General features: G+C 40.7%; 1 protein-coding gene across 3 annotated transcripts in view; it reads left to right on the top strand.

Moving 5' to 3' along the window:
• The first annotated feature begins 2,787 nt into the window (after positions 1-2,787).
• The window catches only part of LOC145491790 (uncharacterized), a 23,274-nt gene continuing 8,393 nt past the window's right edge, over positions 2,788-17,668 (top strand). For 2 of the 3 annotated variants that reach the window (XR_014049886.1, XM_081471051.1), the window contains exons 1-9: positions 2,788-3,386; positions 3,999-4,073; positions 4,442-4,466; positions 6,075-6,143; positions 6,345-6,413; positions 6,801-6,869; positions 7,310-7,378; positions 8,206-8,274; positions 16,915-16,983. Coding sequence is in view for 2 of the 3 variants with exons in the window: in XM_081471051.1 (XP_081327177.1) it covers positions 4,002-4,073; positions 4,442-4,466; positions 6,075-6,143; positions 6,345-6,413; positions 6,801-6,869; positions 7,310-7,378; positions 8,206-8,274; positions 16,915-16,983 (511 nt within the window). In the remaining variant the exon portion in view is untranslated. The remainder of the gene's footprint in view (positions 3,387-3,998; positions 4,074-4,441; positions 4,467-6,074; positions 6,144-6,344; positions 6,414-6,800; positions 6,870-7,309; positions 7,379-8,205; positions 8,275-16,914; positions 16,984-17,668) is intronic. The other variant, XM_081471052.1, reaches the window with a different exon arrangement.

Genomic DNA, 17,668 nt, shown 5'->3' on the forward strand with positions numbered 1-17,668 from the left:
AAGCTCCGATCTCGTCACGGATTAGTGTAAACGGTAGGCCAAACTGTAGAAAAAAAGCTGCGTTTCAAATTTTTTCGGCGTGGTGCTTACGCTATCTGATTGAGGTAATCTTTTATAACTGCTGGCGGCTATCAGCGGCGTTAATTAGCAGTTATAAAACTCATAAATATAATTAATTGTTTGAAAACCAGAAATAGCTAACACTCGAACTTTGGCTTGTGCGAGAAGTTCTTAGCAGTACTTACTCAACCAAACAACCGATTCCACGCCAGCTCCTCGAGCGGTTAATTATGCGTCTCCTGAGGTGTAAAGACGACACGTACTAAGCTTTCAGTTCCACGCACGAAAGCAGATAGTTCATCTTAACGAATAATCTGTTTTCTGCCCTATACTGAGACGCATAACAAGACACTAAAATCACTTGTCCAAGTCCGCCCCTACTGATTATGCCTCCAGTATATATATATATATATATATATATATATATATATATATATATATAAACCCATCAATCAAACTGCTCCAACTCGTGTTCAGTCACGTCATTTTCTTCAGGTGTAAGAGTTTCCTTTTGTTCTCTTTCATCATACTTGATCTGTTCGTGCAGTACGTAAGAAATGTTCATCGGTTTTATTCGTTCACTGGTGAGAGCATGTGTAGCTAGAATACCCTCGAGTGATAATCATGAATTGGCGCTTTACAGTCTACAAAACATAAAAGGGAGAACACTCAGGAAGTCGGCTTTCTTTGCAATTTTACAACCCTCTCAGCCAGTTTTGAACCGAAACGGAGATTTCTTTGAAAATCACTGAACGCAGTCAACCAACGACTGACAACAGCGGCTAATTAGCGTCCAAATTGTAGCTAAGTTCTTCCTGTTATGAGTGTTTATCACAATACCAATCTTCGCCCAATAGTTGCGACAACAAGATTACCGGTGGAGTCCTGCAGTGAGTTTGCAGATACTTTAAAATATATCAACCCTCAAACAGTAGTCAGCTCCCAAAATCTGCGAGTCCGAGACAAAAGGAAAGTTTCGCTTTAGTTTAGCATATAAAATATTCGTATTCTGTGTGTTTTTGATTACCAGTACTCTCATCGTGTAATCTCCTAAGCTTTCGGTGTTGGACGATTAAGTGATAATATTCAAGTAAGAGTTAGCTCTCTTGAAGTGTTTCTACCACAGGTAGAGTTTGCTTTGCTAATGCTCGGGCATGCCTAACGACGAACCTAATTTTGGTAGCGTTGGTCCTGAAGAATCATAACCAATTGTTGCCCCCAATTTTTCTCACCTTGTTTGTAACAAAAAGTCAAGAACAGAATTATGGCACGAGAACAGCCAGTAGTTATCGATCGCACCATTGTCGCATAAATCAAAGTAAACTCTTTACGATATTCTATCGAGGCCCTATTCTCTGCCAGAATCTATCCGCCGTTCAGCAAGGTCTCTCAGCTTAAGTAAAATTATTAGTTTTTTTTTTTAATGAAATGATTATGAATTGTTAGTGCTCGCACACATAGCTAGGAATTCTAGGCATATTATAAGTCTGGTGGTTTCTCTGGAGGTCTCAGCTCCTTTTATCTAAATTGCTGTACTTGTATATACTTTTTCTTTTATTGTGACCATTAAATAATCATGAAGATGAAAAACAAGAAGAGAGTTACGTTAGGGGCCATTTTGGACGTTATCGTCTCATCCTTCATCTAGAATTATCACAAATAAACCTTTTCTTGAGAGAGCAGACTATTACTTTTCTTATTAACATATGTATAGTTCTATTAAATCTCAACTGCACTTATTCATCTATATCCCAAACATATTGTTGAACAATGAAATCATTCCTGTTAATTGAAAACGTGGCACGCACTGTAGCAATCATTTGTCACTGCTAACAGTTATTAACCGTGTTGAGAAGCTGTCAAAAAACGCATACAAACAATGAAAAGTTTTTAAACCAGAAATAATAAAAAAATAATATACTTTATTTACCCTCGGATTGTAGAGTAGCTTTAACAGCTAATGTCTCCGAGCATTTCAACAGCACAATGGGTAAAGACCAGACCACAACACCGGGAACTTCGTGCCCTGCTCTTTACGATGAGTGTGTGGGTTCTTTAACGTCCCCTGATGACCATAACAGTGAAGATGCAGGAGACGGGGCCTACGGTTTATCGTCCTTATCCGAGAAGACTAGAATATCTAACCATTTGCAGATGTCATTGCAAAGGCAGCATATTCTCCTCAGTTATTTTAAGACCCTGAGTGTTAGTCCGGTCTGGGGCTCGAACCCAAGACCTCCCGCGTAGTAGTCCGACGCTCTACCAACTGAACTAACCGGTCGGCGGTAAAATAGCAACTGCTCGAGCTTTGGCTTGTGAAGCTCTTAACGGATTACTCAACAGAACAACCGATTCCTTGTTCCTTGAAAGCGTCGAACGCGCTGTAATAAATTTTTATTACTGCTGACGCATTGAAAAGGCTGCAATAGAACTCACAGAAACAATTAGAAGTTTTAAAACCAGAAATAGCAAGCGCTCGAACTTTGGCTTGTGAAAGAAATTCTTTATAGTAGTTTACTCAGCCATACAACCGATTCCACGACAGCTCCTCAGGCGGTTAATTGTGCGTCTGCTATTTTGTAAACATGACACCTACTATCATACTAAGCTTTCAGTTCGACACACGAAAGCAGATAGTTCGTCCTGTTGAATTATCTGTCTTCTGTCCTATACTGGGACACATGGTAGGATACAATGAAATCATTTGTCCAAGTCCGCCCCATTATGAATCAAACTTCCAACTCGTGTCCAGTCACGTTATTTTCTTCAGATGTAAGAGTATCCCTTTCTTCTTTCTCGTCATAATTGATCTGTTCTTGAAGTACGTCAGAAATGTTCATCGGTTTATTCGTTTCTTTATGAGAGCAAATATGTCTTCCATGTCAAGAATACCCTCGAGAAATAATCATGAATTGGCGCTTTACAGTCTACAAAACATAAAAGAGAGGACATTCAATAACACGGCTTTCTTTGGTATTCTACAACCCTGTCGGCGAGTTTTGAACCGAAACGGAGATTTCTTTGAAAATCACTGAACTGAACCAACCAACCACTGATAATTACCCCGCAGTTGCTACTTTAGCTTCTAGTGAACGTGAGCTTCAATAATGTAAACGTGACTTTCTAAATAAAAAAAAAAAACAAAGAAAACAAAAAACCTGTCAATATCGTACGCAATTGTTTCATTATTAGGTCTTTTTAAAAGGAGGCAACGCAACAAATAGCATTCAGTTCTCCGCAGGGAACTAAACAACGCTGTTGAGAAGATTGGTCTAACTCAAAAGAGTATTTTAAGGGAAGACATTCAAGGAGAGGGCTCTAACGCAGTGAGTTTTCTTGTGACCAGATTTTACGTTGTTATTAGCTAAGTGTTATCATGATATTTGCCTTGATATGGCTACGCTACAATGGACGTTGGGCTAAATATGTGTACGGTAGATACCTAGTCGCACCTTTTTGGTACACTTCGGTGGCATATCACGCTCATTTGGTCTCGCCGTATTTTGTTTTGCACAAAATCGCAAGGTTCATTTATCCGCTTGGCTCAACTTTAAACACATATCTGGTCCCTAAGTTATTGTAATTTTATTCGCAAATGTGCACTGTATTAAGTGTCAAGAGTAAATAAAGCATTTTTGGTAAATTGTTAGGATTTTCAAGAGTAATTTTATGCGTTCTGGGTGGTGCGGTGGGGAAGGTCAATTGATAAAGTCCGTTCTAAATAAGGTTGACTGCTTACCTGTGAACATAAGTGGGGTCCATAAAATTCAATTCCTTAAACAACTGAGTGCACAATTATTTTGTACCTGGTGTATGAGGTAGCTTTGCCATGCGTTTGTGAGCGGCACAGTGACTTGAATTGGTCTAACATGACTCAGGAACACACTTAACACAAGTCAGTATGTAACTTACTGATTTCCTTTGTTCTTTTCTCAAAGACCATGAAGCGTTTTTTTTTCTTCATGATAACTTGGGCCTTGGTGGCGGCAGTCCCTCGTGACAACCGAGCTCGGGTAAGCGTGTGACCTCCTTTTCTTCGTACTTTGTTAAGTTTCGAACCATTTCATTTTTCTAAGCTGTCTGAAGTCGTTTTAAAGCCATGACGCCATAAGCATCGCATAATGCTGGTATGCAAAATTCCTTTGCATAATGATTTTACACACGATTGATCACTGAATCTGATCGAGCAGAACTGAGAACTAATTCGTTCTCTTGCTACCCGCTATCTTGATTTGGGCGAGTAAACTCGTCTTTGGCAGTTTCTGTTTTGCAATTTCCTGGCTAAAAGTTAAGAGGCCGGCCATCGTTAAACGTCATCGCTTCTGAATTAATTTGCGTGTCATTTATTCATACTGATATGATTAATTTATTTCTTTAACAGGATGAAAACCAAGACAAAGACCGTGGTAAGTGTATCAGCCGTCTTCCTTTAGCAATTGTAAGTAGCAGTAGAACATTAATTTTTGTTTCACTTTTTTATCCTTGTAAATTGCTGCAATATTGTTGCTAACATTTTGTACTATATCAAACATTACATCTAATAAGCTACACGCTTGGATATGGACGTTACATTCAAGTTATGGTGGTGGGAGTTAACCAAATTATAAGCCCCAAATTCTCTTCCATCGACGTAAAAAAAAATCATAAGCGTAAAAACGTACCATTTGTTCCCTGTCAGCGTCCACTTGGAATTTATTTTTTTACCAATTAATAGTTTGACCGCAAGAAAAGTTAATATGATTATTTTTTCCTAAGAGGGCATGGTAACGAATCCTGCAATCTGACTGACTCTTAGCGCGGTCTGGATTTTTCTACGTGCCGTCTACAAACCAGCGCAAAAAATCTAACGAGCTAACTAGCGATTAACCTAGATACTAGACAAAGAAAGGTGTATTAAATAGCAGATTTATTTCGAACTAATTTATGATAGTTGCATCTAGTTCAATTAATTTCTCCAAAATTGTTTTCCCGGCGTGGAATTTCGTGCAAAGATTGAAGTTTTACTTCACAGTTGATCATTTTTTTTTTAGTTTCTGATCCAAGAAGAACAAATCCTGTTTTTTCCGTTATGCTTAATTATTGCAGTAAAAAATCAAGAGCTCCGCTTTTAGACCTGGCTAAATCTATCGCCGCCTTTCATGTGACGTCATCATTTTCCAAAATAAGAAATTACCAATCCTTCTGAAGTTCTAGTTTCATCAGATGTAAGACCCTCTAATAACTTGACGTTTTGCAGCGTTTAAGCTCGACAGGGTTCTCATTATGTAATAGAGCAGGTTTGAATATCCAACTTTATGCGTTGTATGACATAATGGCGCCCGGCCCGATAAGGCTCTATAGTAGGTCAAAAGATGAGTTATTGCTCAAGTTTTTGCTATATAACTAAACAGTTGTTGCTGTATAAGAAGTGTTAATTTCAATGTGTCGGAGCTCTAGAGTAATAACATTTCGTTTCAATGGCAAAACTCAATGACAGATGTTTCTGTTACTTTACGGCCGCCATGTTTGTGTCCTTCCGAGGGGCACAGACATGGCGACTTTATACAAAGCTCTATAAATTTGAGTGAAACACTTCTCCGAATAACGGGAGAGTGAAAAAACGCACAGGCCTAAATCTTGGCGAGGCTGTTTATATATCAATCATCTTTCATATCCCAGCTTCTTGACTTAATTTATTGAATGGATATGATTTTTATTTTTGATGGCGTGACACTGCAAACCAGCTATATATTATTTATAATCGTGGTTGGAAAGAGGCAATGAGAGGGCTCCTTAAATTTCAAGTCCACAAACAAAATACGGGGCCCACGCAAGTCACACGATTAACTAACTTTTCTATAGTAGTTTTAGTTCTAACCTATTAATACTTTGGTTGGTTGTAATTGGCTAAGCTGTGACAGTTGCGGTGTCCCTGCTGTCTCTATTTATTTATTTATTTATTTATTTATTTAATTTTTCCCGGCAAAATAAGTAGAATAGGTAAATTTGATTTTTTTTTTTTTCTCCTCTCATAGACCTACCCAAAGAAGATTTCGAGAATTCAAGGGAATTTCCCGGAAAGAGTTTCCAGATTCTTAAGAAGAGTAAGTAGATTATGTAGCAAATGCAACCGGATTTAGTAGACAAAGAGAGGCCTCTCATGTGTTTCACACACACTAGAGCGCGCGCAAAAATCGCTTGCAGTAGTTCTTAGCCGGGCTGTCCCTGTTGTTTTAAATTGTTTATTTTATTTCTTTTTTTGTCTCTGGAATAGATAAAAAATTTAATTGTTGTTTTCTCCTCAGATGTGCCCAATGAAGTTTTCGAGAATTCAAGGGAGTTTTTCCAAAAGAATTTCCAGATCCTCGATGGAGGTGAGTAGTTTGTTAGGCAACAGAGTTCGTAAACAATAAGTAGTTTCTCATCTTTCTTAAAGATTCTGGAGCGCGCTCGAAAAACGCCTCCAGCGAGTTGTTATGAGTTACAGCGATAATGAAAGATGAGTTGTGATATGGAGTTGGGGGCCTAGGGAGTAGCAGCGCTAGCGCCCCTCCCCCACCTGTCTCAGGGGTTTGGAGCAAAATGGAGCTCGTGCTCAAAAGTGGCCAACATCTTAGGCTGAAGACAATATTGAATGCAACCTACATTATTTACATTATGAGCAAATTTAAAATTGTCCCCGCTGTTTACAATCATTCATTTTACTTTTTGTCTGGTGTAGTTAAATGAATGAATAAATAAATTTCATTTTTTCTCATCAGACGTACCCAAAGAAGTTTTCGACAATTCAAGGGAATATCCTGAAAATAATTTCCAGACTTTTGAAGAAGGTTCGTTGATTAGCAATACTCTTAATAAACAGCGTTTAGTGTATCATTTCTCTCAGAGATACTAGAGCGCGTGTGAAAATCACGCCTTGCGAGTTGTAACTAGTTAAAGCGATAATGGAAGATAACTTTTTAAATAGAAATAGGCCTAGGAACCGGAGATATGTTTCGGGGTCTCCTTTCCCCGAAACCCCTGTTTCGGGAGAATAGCACAGTTTTGCGAACAAAACGCTCATAATTTACGCAACAAAAGGAAACTCTAAAAGAAAGTTGGCGCTGAAACGTGGCCAGTAGGCTAAAGACATCCTGAATGCAAGCTACGTAACCGATATGTGCAAATCTAAAATTGTCCCCGCTGTTTGCAATTATTTATTTCATCTGTTTTTTTTTTTATGTGGTGTAGTTAAATGAATTAATAAATAAATGTCATTTATTTTCCTTAGATGCACCCGAAGAAGTTTTCCACAATTCAAGGGAATATCCCGAAAATAATTTCCAGACTTTTGAAGAAGGTTAGTAAATTATTTAGCGATACATTTGGTACAAAAAACGGTTGGTCTATCATTCTTCTCAGAGATACTAGAGTGAGCGTCAAAATCACCCCCTGCTGGTTTTGATTAAGTTTAGAAAACAGTCCTAAGAACATACGCGCGCTGGTTGGTTAAAAATCGTGTTTCTGTGACTCGATAGAAACGCAGAACTAGCACGAGCTGTCGACGTAATGATGGCGCGAGCAAAGGGAATTTACATTTCGATAATCAAAGTTAACAAGTTGTTTTCCTTTTTTTCGTCGCGGTGTATTCGAAAAGAAATAGAAAACATGTTCTCCGTGTTTCTATCGAGTTATAGAAACACTCGTGAAAGTTTGGGAGAACTCGAAAAAGTAGTGGAAACACTCTCACAGCATTTCTCGTTCTCCCAAACTCCCACTCGTGTTTCTATAACTCGATAGGAACACGGAGAACAAGTTTTCTATTTCTAATACAGCGATTATGGAAGATAACTTTGAAATAGACATATAGCCGAAGGAGCTGGAGGTCTTTTGGTGTTCCTGATTCCCCTGCCGTTTTTCCTCTAAAAACTCTGTTTTGGGAGAATCGTAAAATTTTGCGAGCAAAACGCTCATGATTTAAGCAACAGAAGGAAATTGATTAAAAAGCGTTCGTCCTCAAAAGTGGCCATCAGGCTAACGAAATTCTACATGCAACCTACATGATCATATGAGCAAATTTAAAATTGTCCCCGCTGTTTGAAATTATTCATTTCATTTATTCTGTTTATCGGGTGTAGTTTAATGGTCTTAAATGAATGAATAGATACATTTCATTTTTTTCCTTAGACGTACCAGAAGACGTTTTCGACAATTCAAGGGAATATCCCGAAAATAACTTCCAGACTCCTGAAAGAAGTGAGTATTTTATTTAGCAATGCATTTAGTAGACGACGATTACTCTTTCATAGTAAATGGTTTGAACCCAGGAGTATCAGTAGTTCGTATAGGGTGATCGTCCGGGTGAAGGTAGTTCTGAAAAGAACTGTTGTTGGTGACCGACGTTTCGACAACCTGAGTGGAAGTCATCTTCAGAGTCAAGTGAATAGTGTTTGTCAGTCGGTAACGTTATAAGTCTGGTCCGGTAAACGTGATTGGTCAGTTTAGCCATGATGGTATTGGCTGAAAGACTCCTGTAAAGTTTGTCATCAGTCACTGGGCGGATTCGACCCGTCTATTGTTAGTCAAGTTGGTCGGTTTTTGGTCCGTCTATGGTTAGTCAAATTAAGTCGCCGGGGGAAAAGATTCTCGCCCATATCAACTTTCTTTTCTCTGGTAAGTTCTTACGCGTTTAGAGATGCGCCACACTCGCGTTCTAGGTGCGGGGATCCCAACCAATGTTTACCTAACTTTTTAAAGATGTTACTTTTAGCCCTCCCCAAAATCTACACACGTCTATTTTACTTGTGGAAAACTATCGATTGGCACAGCGTTTGGGTTGGAGATTCTCGCCTATATACACTTTCTTTTCTCTCGTAAGTTCTCCCGCGTTTAAATATGCGCCACACTCGCGTTCTAGGAGCGGGGATCCCAACCAATGCTTACCTAACCATTTAAAGATGCTACTTTTAGCCCACCCCCAAATCTACAAACGTGTATTTCACTTGTGGAAGTCTACCGATTTGGACAGTGCTTGGGTGAGAGATTATCACCCCTATCAACTTTCGTTACACTTCTAAGTTCTCGCGCGCTTAGAGATGCGCCACACTTGCGTTTTAGGTGCACGGATCCCAACCAACGATTCCCTAACCTTTTATAGATGTTACTTTTAGCCCACCCCCAAATCTACACACGTGTATTTCACTTGTGGAAGTCTATCGATTTGGACAGTGCTTGGGTGTTAAATTCTCCCCCCTATCAACTTTCTTTTCTCTCGTGAGTTCTCACGCGTTTAGAGATGCGCCACACTCTTGTTTAGGGTGCGGGGATCCCAACCAACGCTTACCTAACCTTTTAAAGACGCTATTTTTAGTCCTCCCCCAAATCTACACACGTGTATTTCACTTGTGGAAGTCTTTCGATTTGGACAGTGCTTGGGTGAGAGATTCTCGCCCATACCAACCTTCTTTTTACTCGCAAGTTCTTGCGCGTTTAGCGATGCGCCGCACTCGCGTTTTGGGTGCAGGGATCCCAACCAATGCTTACCTTACTTTTTAAAGAAGCTACTTTTAACCCTCCGCCAAATCTATACTCCTGTATTTCACTCGTGGAAAACTATCGATTTACACAGTGTTTGGGTTGGAGATTCTCGCCCGTATCAACTTTCAATTCTCTAGTAAGTTCTCGCACGTTTAGAGATGCGCCACACTGGCGTTTTAGGCGCGGGGATCCCAACGAATACTTACCTAACGTTTTAAAGATGCTACTTTTAGCCCTCCCCCAAATCTGCACACGTGTATTTCACTTGTGGAAAACTATCAATTTGAATAGCGCTTGGGTGAGAGATTCTCGCCCCCTATCAACTTTCTTTTCTCTTGTAAGTTCTCGCGCCTTTAGAGATGCGCCACACTCGCGTTTTAAGTGCGGGGATCCCAACCAATGCTAACCTAACCTTTTAAAGATGCTCTTTTTAGTCCAACTCCAAATCTACACACGTGTATTTCACTTGTGGAAGTCTTTCGATTTGGACAGTGCTTGGGTGAGAGATTCTCGCCCATACCAACCTTCTTTTTACTCGTAAGTTCTCGCGCGTTTAGAGATGCGCCACACTCGCGTTTTGGGTGCAGGGATCCCAACCAAAGCTTATCTTACGTTTTAAAGATGCTACTTTTAACCCTGCCCCAAATCTATACACGTGTATTTCACTTGTGGAAAACTATCGATTTGCACAGTGTTTGGGTTGGAGATTCTCGCCCGAATCAACTTTCATTTCTCTAGTAAGTTCTTGCGCGTTTAGAGATTCGCCACATTGGCGTTTTAGGCGCGAGGATCCCAACGAATTCTTACCTAACGCTTTAAAGATGCTACATTTAGGCCACACCCAAATTTTGCACATGTGTATTTCACTTGTGGAAGTCTATCGATTTGGACAGTGCTTGGGTGACAGATTCCTGCCTTTATCAACTTTCTTTTCTCTCGTAAGTTTTCGCGCCTTTAGAGATGCGCCACACTCGCGTTTTAGGTGGAGGGATGCCAACAATGCTTACCCAACTTTTTAAAGATGCTACTGTTAGCCCTCCCTTAAATCTACCCACGTGTATGTCACTTTTGAAAAGTATCGATTTGCACAGTGTTACGATTGGACATTCTTGCCCATACCAACTTTCTTTTTACTTATAAGTTCTCGCGCGTTTACCGATGTGCCACACTCGCGTTATATATGCGAGGATCTCAACAAATGCTCCCTAACCTTTTAAAGATTCTACTTTTAGCCCAACCCCAAATCTACACACGCGTATTTTACTTCTAAAAGTCTATCGATTTGGACAGTGCTTGGGTGAGAGATTTTCGCCCCTGTCAACTTTCTTTTCTCTTGTGAGTTCTCGCGCGTTTAGAGATGCGCCACACTTGCGTTTTAGGTGCGGAGATCCTAACCAATGCTTACCTAATTTTTTCAAGATGCTACTTTTAGTCCTCTAAATCTACACACGTGTATTACATTTGTGGAAGTCTTTCGATTTGGACGGTGCTGGGGTGAGAGATTCTCGCCCATATCATATTTCTTTTCTTTAGTAAGTTCTCGCGCGTTTAGAGATGCGCCACACTCGCTTTTTAGTTGCAGGGATTCTAACCAAAGCTTACTTAACTTTTTTTAAGATGCTACTTTTAGCCCCTCCCCAAATCTACACACGTTTATTTCACTTGTGGAAAACGATCGATTTGCACAGTGTTAGGGTTGGAGATTCTCACCCATATCAACTTTCTTTTCTCTCGTAAGTTCTCGCGCGTTTAGAGATGCACCGCACTCGCCTTTTAGGTGCGGGGATCCCAACTAATGCTTACCTAACCTTTTAAAGATCCTACTTTTAGCCCTCCTTCAAATCTACAGACTTGTATTTCACTTGTGCAAGTCTTTTGATTTGGAGAGTGCCTGGGTGAGAGATTCTTGCCCAAACCAACTTTCTTTTCTCTAGTAAGTTCTTGCGCGTATAGAGATGCGCTACACTCGCGTTTTAGGTGCGGCGATGCTAACAATGCTTACCTAACTTTTTTAGGATGCTACTTCTAGCCCAGCCCGAAATCTGCACACGCGTGTTTCTCTTGTGGAAGGTTATCGATTTGGACAGTGCTTGGGTGAGAGATTGTCGCCCATATCAACTTTCTTTTCTCTCGTAAGTTTTCGTACGTTTAGAGATACGTCGCACTCGCGTTTTAGGTGCGGGGATCTTAACCAATGCTTAGTTAACTTTGTAAAGATGCTACTTTTAGTCCTTCTTCAAATCTGCACACGTGTATTTAACTTCTGGAAGTCTGTCGCTTTAGGCAATGTTTGGGTTAAAGGTTCTTGCCCATTTATATATATTTTTTTCACTTGCGTGTTTTCGCGCGTTTACCGATGCGAAACAATCGCGTTTTTCGTGTGGAGATCCCAAACTATGCTTACGGGGCTCTTTAAAAGCGCTAGTTTTAGCCCTCCTGCAAATCTACACAACTGTATTTCATTTGTGGAAGTTTAAAGATTTGGACAGTGCTTGGGTTAGATATTCTTTCCCATGTAAAGTTTTTTTTTTCTCCCGTGTGTTCTCGCACGTTAAGCGAGGCGGCACTCTCGCGTTTTAGATGTGGGGATCCCAAACTTTGGTTACCTTTGGTTACCTGCTAGTTTTAGCCCTGTTTCAAGTCTCCAACGTGTATTTCACTTGTGGAAGCCTATCGATTTGAACAGTGCTTGGATGGATATTTTTAAAGATGCCAATTTACTTTTCCCTTCTTTTTTCTCGCGCAGTTAGCTATGCAGCACAGTCGAACTTTTGGTGTCAAGATCTTAAACTATGCTCACTGAGCTTCTTTAAGATGCTAGTTTTGGCCCTGGTTTAAATTTACACATGTGTAATTTTTACTTATGGAAGTCTTTCGATTTGGACAGTGCTTAGATAAGAGATTCTCGCCCATATCAAATTTCTTTTCTCGCGCGTTTCGAGATGCGCCACACTCGCGTTGTTGGAGTGGGGATCCCAAAGTATGCTTACAGGGCTCTTTAAAAATGCTAGATTTGGCCCTCCCTTAAATCTAAACACGTGTATTTCCCTTGTGGAAGTCTATAGATTTGAACAGTCCTTGAGTGAGAGATTCTCGCCCTTATCAACTTTCTTTTCTCTCGTAAGTTCTCGTGCGTTTAGAGATGCGCGACACTTGCGATTTAGGTGTTGGAATCTCAAAATATGCTAACTGGACGTTTTAAAGATGCTAGATTTGGCCCTTTCTCAAACATACACACGTGTATTTCACTTGTGGTAGTCTGTCGTTTTGGACAATGCTTGGGTTTGAGATTCTCGCCCATTTTTAGTTTTTATTTTTTCTCGCGTGTTTTCGCGCGTTTAGAGATGCGCCACACTTGCGATTTGGCGTCGGCATGTCAAACTTTGCTTACTCTAGATTTGGCCCGTTCTCAAATCTACACATGTGTGTATTTCACTTGTTGAAGTCTATCGATTTGGACAGTGTTTGGGTTGGAGATTCTCGTCTTTATCAACTTTCTTTTCTCTCGTAAGTTCTCGCGTGTTTAGAGATGCGCTACACTCGCGTTTTAGGCGCGGGGATCCCAACCAATGGTTTCCTGGTTTTTTGAAGATGCTACTTTTAGCCCTGCCTCAAATCTACACACGCGTGTTTCACTTGTGGAAGTCTATTGATTTGGACAGTACTTGAGTAAGAGATTCTTGCCTATATCAACTTTCTTTTTGCTAGTAAGATCTCGCGCGTTTAGAGATGCGCCACACTCCCAATTTTGGTGTTGGGATCACAAAGTATGCTTACTGGACTTTTTAAAAATGCTAGATTTAGCCCTTTCTCAAATCTGAAAACGTGTATTTCACTTGTGGTAGTCTGTCGCTTTGGACAATGCTTGGGTTGCAGATTCTCGCCCATTTATATTTGTTTTTTGCTCTTGCGCGTTTTCGCGCGTTTAGAGATGCGCCATTCTCGTGATTTCGGTGTCGACATCTCAAACTATGCTTACTGGACTTTTTGAAGATGCTAACTTTGGCCCTTTCTCAAATCTACGCACGCGTCATTTTAACCAACTTTGGTTCAATTTCCAGGAACTCAGTCCCAGGGACTCTAAACTAATTTGAGAAAACACGCGAGTAAAAAAAGATATAAATGGGCGAGAATCTTTAACCCAGGCATTGTCCAAAGCGTCAGCCTTTCACAAGTGTAATACACGTGTGTAGATTTGAGAAAGGGTCAAATCTAGCATCTTGAAAAAGTCCAGTTTACCCAGTTTAAGATCCCGACACCAAAATCGCGAGTCTGGCGCATCTCTAAACGCGCGAGAACTTACTAGCGAAAAGAAAGTTGATATAGGTGAGAATCTCTTACCCAAGCACTGTCCAAATCAATAGACTTCCAAAGTGAGATACACGTGTGGGGGAGGGGAAAAATTAGCATCTTTAAAAAGTGAGGTAAGCATTGGTTGGGATTCCTGCACCTAAATCGCGAGTGTAGCGCATCTCTAAACGCGCGAAAACTTACGATCGAAAAGAGAGTTGATATGGGCAAAAATCTCCAACCCAAACAAAGTCCAAATCGATAGTTTTCCACAAGTGGAATACGCGTGTGTAGATTTGCCAAAGGGCCGAATCTAGCATCTTAAAAAAATCCAGTAAGCATAGTTTGAGATGCCGACACCGATATCGCGAGTGTGGCGAATCTCTAAACGCGCGAAAACACGCGAGAGAAAAAAAATATAATGAGCGAGAATCTCCAACCCAAGCATTGTCCGAAGCGAAAGATTGCCACAAGTGAAATACACGCGTGTAGATTTGGGGAGGAATAAAAGTAGCATCTTTAAAAGGTTAAGCAAGCGTTGGTTGGGATCCGCCCACCTAAAATGCAAGTTTGGCGCATCTCTAAACGCGCGAGAACTTAGGAAAGAAAAGAAAGTTTATATGGGCGAGAATCTCTCACCTAAGTACTGTCCAAATCGATAGACTTCCACAAGAAAAATCTACGTGTGTAGATTTTGGGAAGGGCTAAAAGTAGCATCTCTTAAGACTTAGGTGAGCAATTGGTTGAGATTCCCGCAACTAAAACGCGACTGGAGCGCATCTCTAAACGCGCGAGAACTTACGAGAGAAAAAAAAGTTAATATGGGCGAGAATCTCCAACCCAAACACTGTGCAAATCGATACTTTTGCACAAGTGAAATACGCGTGTGTAGATTTGGGGGAGGGCTAAAAGTAGCATCTTTTAAAAGTTAGGTAAGGATTGGTTGGGATCCCTGCACCTAGAACGCGAGTTTGGCGCATCTCTAAACGCGCGAGAACTTACGAGAGAAAAGAAAGTTGATATGGGCGAGAATTCCAAACCTAAGCACTGTCCAAATCGATAGACTTACACAAGTGAAATACGTTTGTGTAGATTTTGTGGAGGGCCAAAACTAGCATTTTTAAAGAGCCCCGTAAGCATAGTTTGGGTTCCCCTCACCAAAGGCGCGAGTGTGCCGCATCGCTAAAGGCGCGAAAACACGCGAGTAAAAAAACAGAATGAATAAATGAGCGAGAATCTTTAACCCAGGCATTGTCCAAAGCGTTAGACCTCCAGAAGTGAAATACACGTGTGAGTTGGGAAAGGACCAAACTAGCATCTTTAAGAAGCCCAGTGAGCATAGCTTAAGATCCCAACACCAAAAGTTCGAGTGTGCCACGTAGCTAAAGGCGCGAGAAAAGACAAGGTAAAAGTAAATTGATATCGTTAAAAATATCCAACCAAGCATTGTTCAAATCGATAGACTTCCACAAGTGAAATACACGTTGGAGATTTGGTAGAGGGCTAAAACTAGCATCTTTAAAAAGCGAGGTAAGCAAAGTTTGGGATCCCAACATCTAAAAAGCGAGTGTGCCGCCTTGCTTAACGTGCGAGAACACGCGGAAGAAAAGAAAATTGACATGCGAAAGAATATCTAACCCAAGCACTGTCCAAATCGATAGACTTCCACAAATGAAATACACTTGTCTAGATTTGGGGGAGAGCCAAAACTAGCAGTTTTGAAGAGCCCCGTAATCATAGTTTGGGATCCCTACACAAAAAACGCGATTGTGCCGCATCGGTAAACGCGCAAAAACACGCCAGTAAAAAAAGATATAAATGGGCGGGAATCTTTAACCCAAGCATTGTCCAAAGCAACAGACTTCCAGAAGTGAAATACACGTGTGCAGATTTGGGGGAGGGCTAAAAGTAGCATCTTCAAGAATTTAAGTAAGCATTGGTTAAGATCCCCGCACCTAAAACGGGAGTGTGGCGCATCTCCAAACGCGCGAGAACTTACGAGAGAAAGCAAGTTGATATGGGCGAGAATCTCTCACCCAAGCACTGTCTAAATCGAAAGACTTCCACAAGTGAAATACACGTGTGTAGATTTGAGGGAGGGCTAAAATTAGCATCTTTAAAAAGTTAGGTAAGCATTGGTTGGGATCCCCGCGCCTAAAACGCGAGTGTGGAGCATCTCTAAACGCGCGAGAGCTTACGAGAGAAAAGAAAGTTGATATGCGCGAGAATCTCGAACCCAAACACTGTGCAAATCGGTAGTTTTTTACAAGTGAAATACACGTGTGTAGATTTGGGGGAGGGATAAAAGTAGCATTTTTAAAAAGTTAGGTAAGCATTGGTTGGGATCCCCACGCCTAAAACGCGAGTGTGACGCATCTCTAAACGCGCGAGAGCTTACGAGAGAAAAGAAAGTTGATATGGGCGAGAATCTCTCACCCGAGTCTGGTAGTTGTTGACATCTGTTAAGAGGCGTTTTTTCTAGGTTAGTGTACCAGCTTTTCAGAGTCAGTCGCTGAAAATAATTTGTATTGTGGGTTAAGCACTGAGCAGAGTCCCAGTCAATGTTATGGTTTGTCAGTTGATGATGTACAGCAATGTGATTGTTGGCATCACCATTTCTCGTGGCTCGTTTGTGTTCAGTCAGACTCGTGTTAAGGTTTCTGCCAATCTTACCAATGTCAACAACAGTTCTTTTCATAACTACCCTCACCCGGACGATCACACTATACGCATTACTCTTTAATTTTTTTTCCAGATATTCTAGAGCGCGCGTGAAAATCACCCACTGCGAGTTGTAAATATTAAGTTGAAAGAGGACTTTTAAATAGACATAACCCTAGGAGACGGAGGTCTGTGTATGGGGTCTGTTTCGAGAGAATCGTACAATTTTGCTGGCAAAACGCTCATAATTTAGCTAACAGAAGGAAATTAAAAAGACGATCGGGCTCAAAAGTGGCCATATGGGCAAATTTAAAATTGTCCCCGCTGCCTGCGATTATTCATTTAATTTATTTTTTTTAATTTGGTGTAGTTAAAGGGAAAAATAAATAACTTTCATTTTTTCTTTAGACGCACCCGAAGACGTTTTCGACAATTCAAGGGAATATCTCGGCAATAATTTCCAGACTTCTGAAGAGGGTTAGTAGATTATTTAGCAATACATTTAGTAGGCAACGATTATTCAATTTTTTTTCTCAGAGATACTAGAGTGGACGTGAAAATCACCCCCTAAATTACAGCGATAATGGAAGATGACTTTAAAAAACTATGCATACTATGCATGTGCATAACCGGAGGTCTGTGGCGTTCCAGAGCCATGTCCCTTCTTTTTCGGGAAAATTAGCACGAACAAAAACGATACCATTTACGATGGTAAGAGCTGGAGGATTCGAAATGATTTCGAGAATTTTTTTCGGCTCTGAAGTGAATAAAAACACTGAGTAAAATGAAAGCTTCCCTGGCATGAACGAATAAGAATGCATTGCAGGTACGAGGTAGGAAACAGCACAGGAAAGTGACTCACTGCCCTAATGGGCAGAATAATTCAAGTGATAGTCAGAAGCCATGTAGTTGCGGAACCGTTTGAAAATGGTTCGAAGATTTTAAATTTCCATGGGCTCTTCCCGTTGTAACTGCCCCTCGCGATCGCTCGCCGAAAATCCTCGGTCTAGGGCTTAAGTGCTTGAACAACGGATCAGGCAACATCCATTTTGGTGCCCATAGGCACTGACACAAAGTCTGCTCAGGGCCTTGATCTCCTGAAATTCTCGAGATGGAATAGTAAAGTTTTCTTAAGTAAAATGATACCTGGAGCTTTCCCAAC

The sequence above is a fragment of the Orbicella franksi genome, chromosome 7, assembly GCF_964199315.1.
Source record: "Orbicella franksi chromosome 7, jaOrbFran1.1, whole genome shotgun sequence".
Taxonomy (NCBI): domain Eukaryota; kingdom Metazoa; phylum Cnidaria; class Anthozoa; order Scleractinia; family Merulinidae; genus Orbicella; species Orbicella franksi.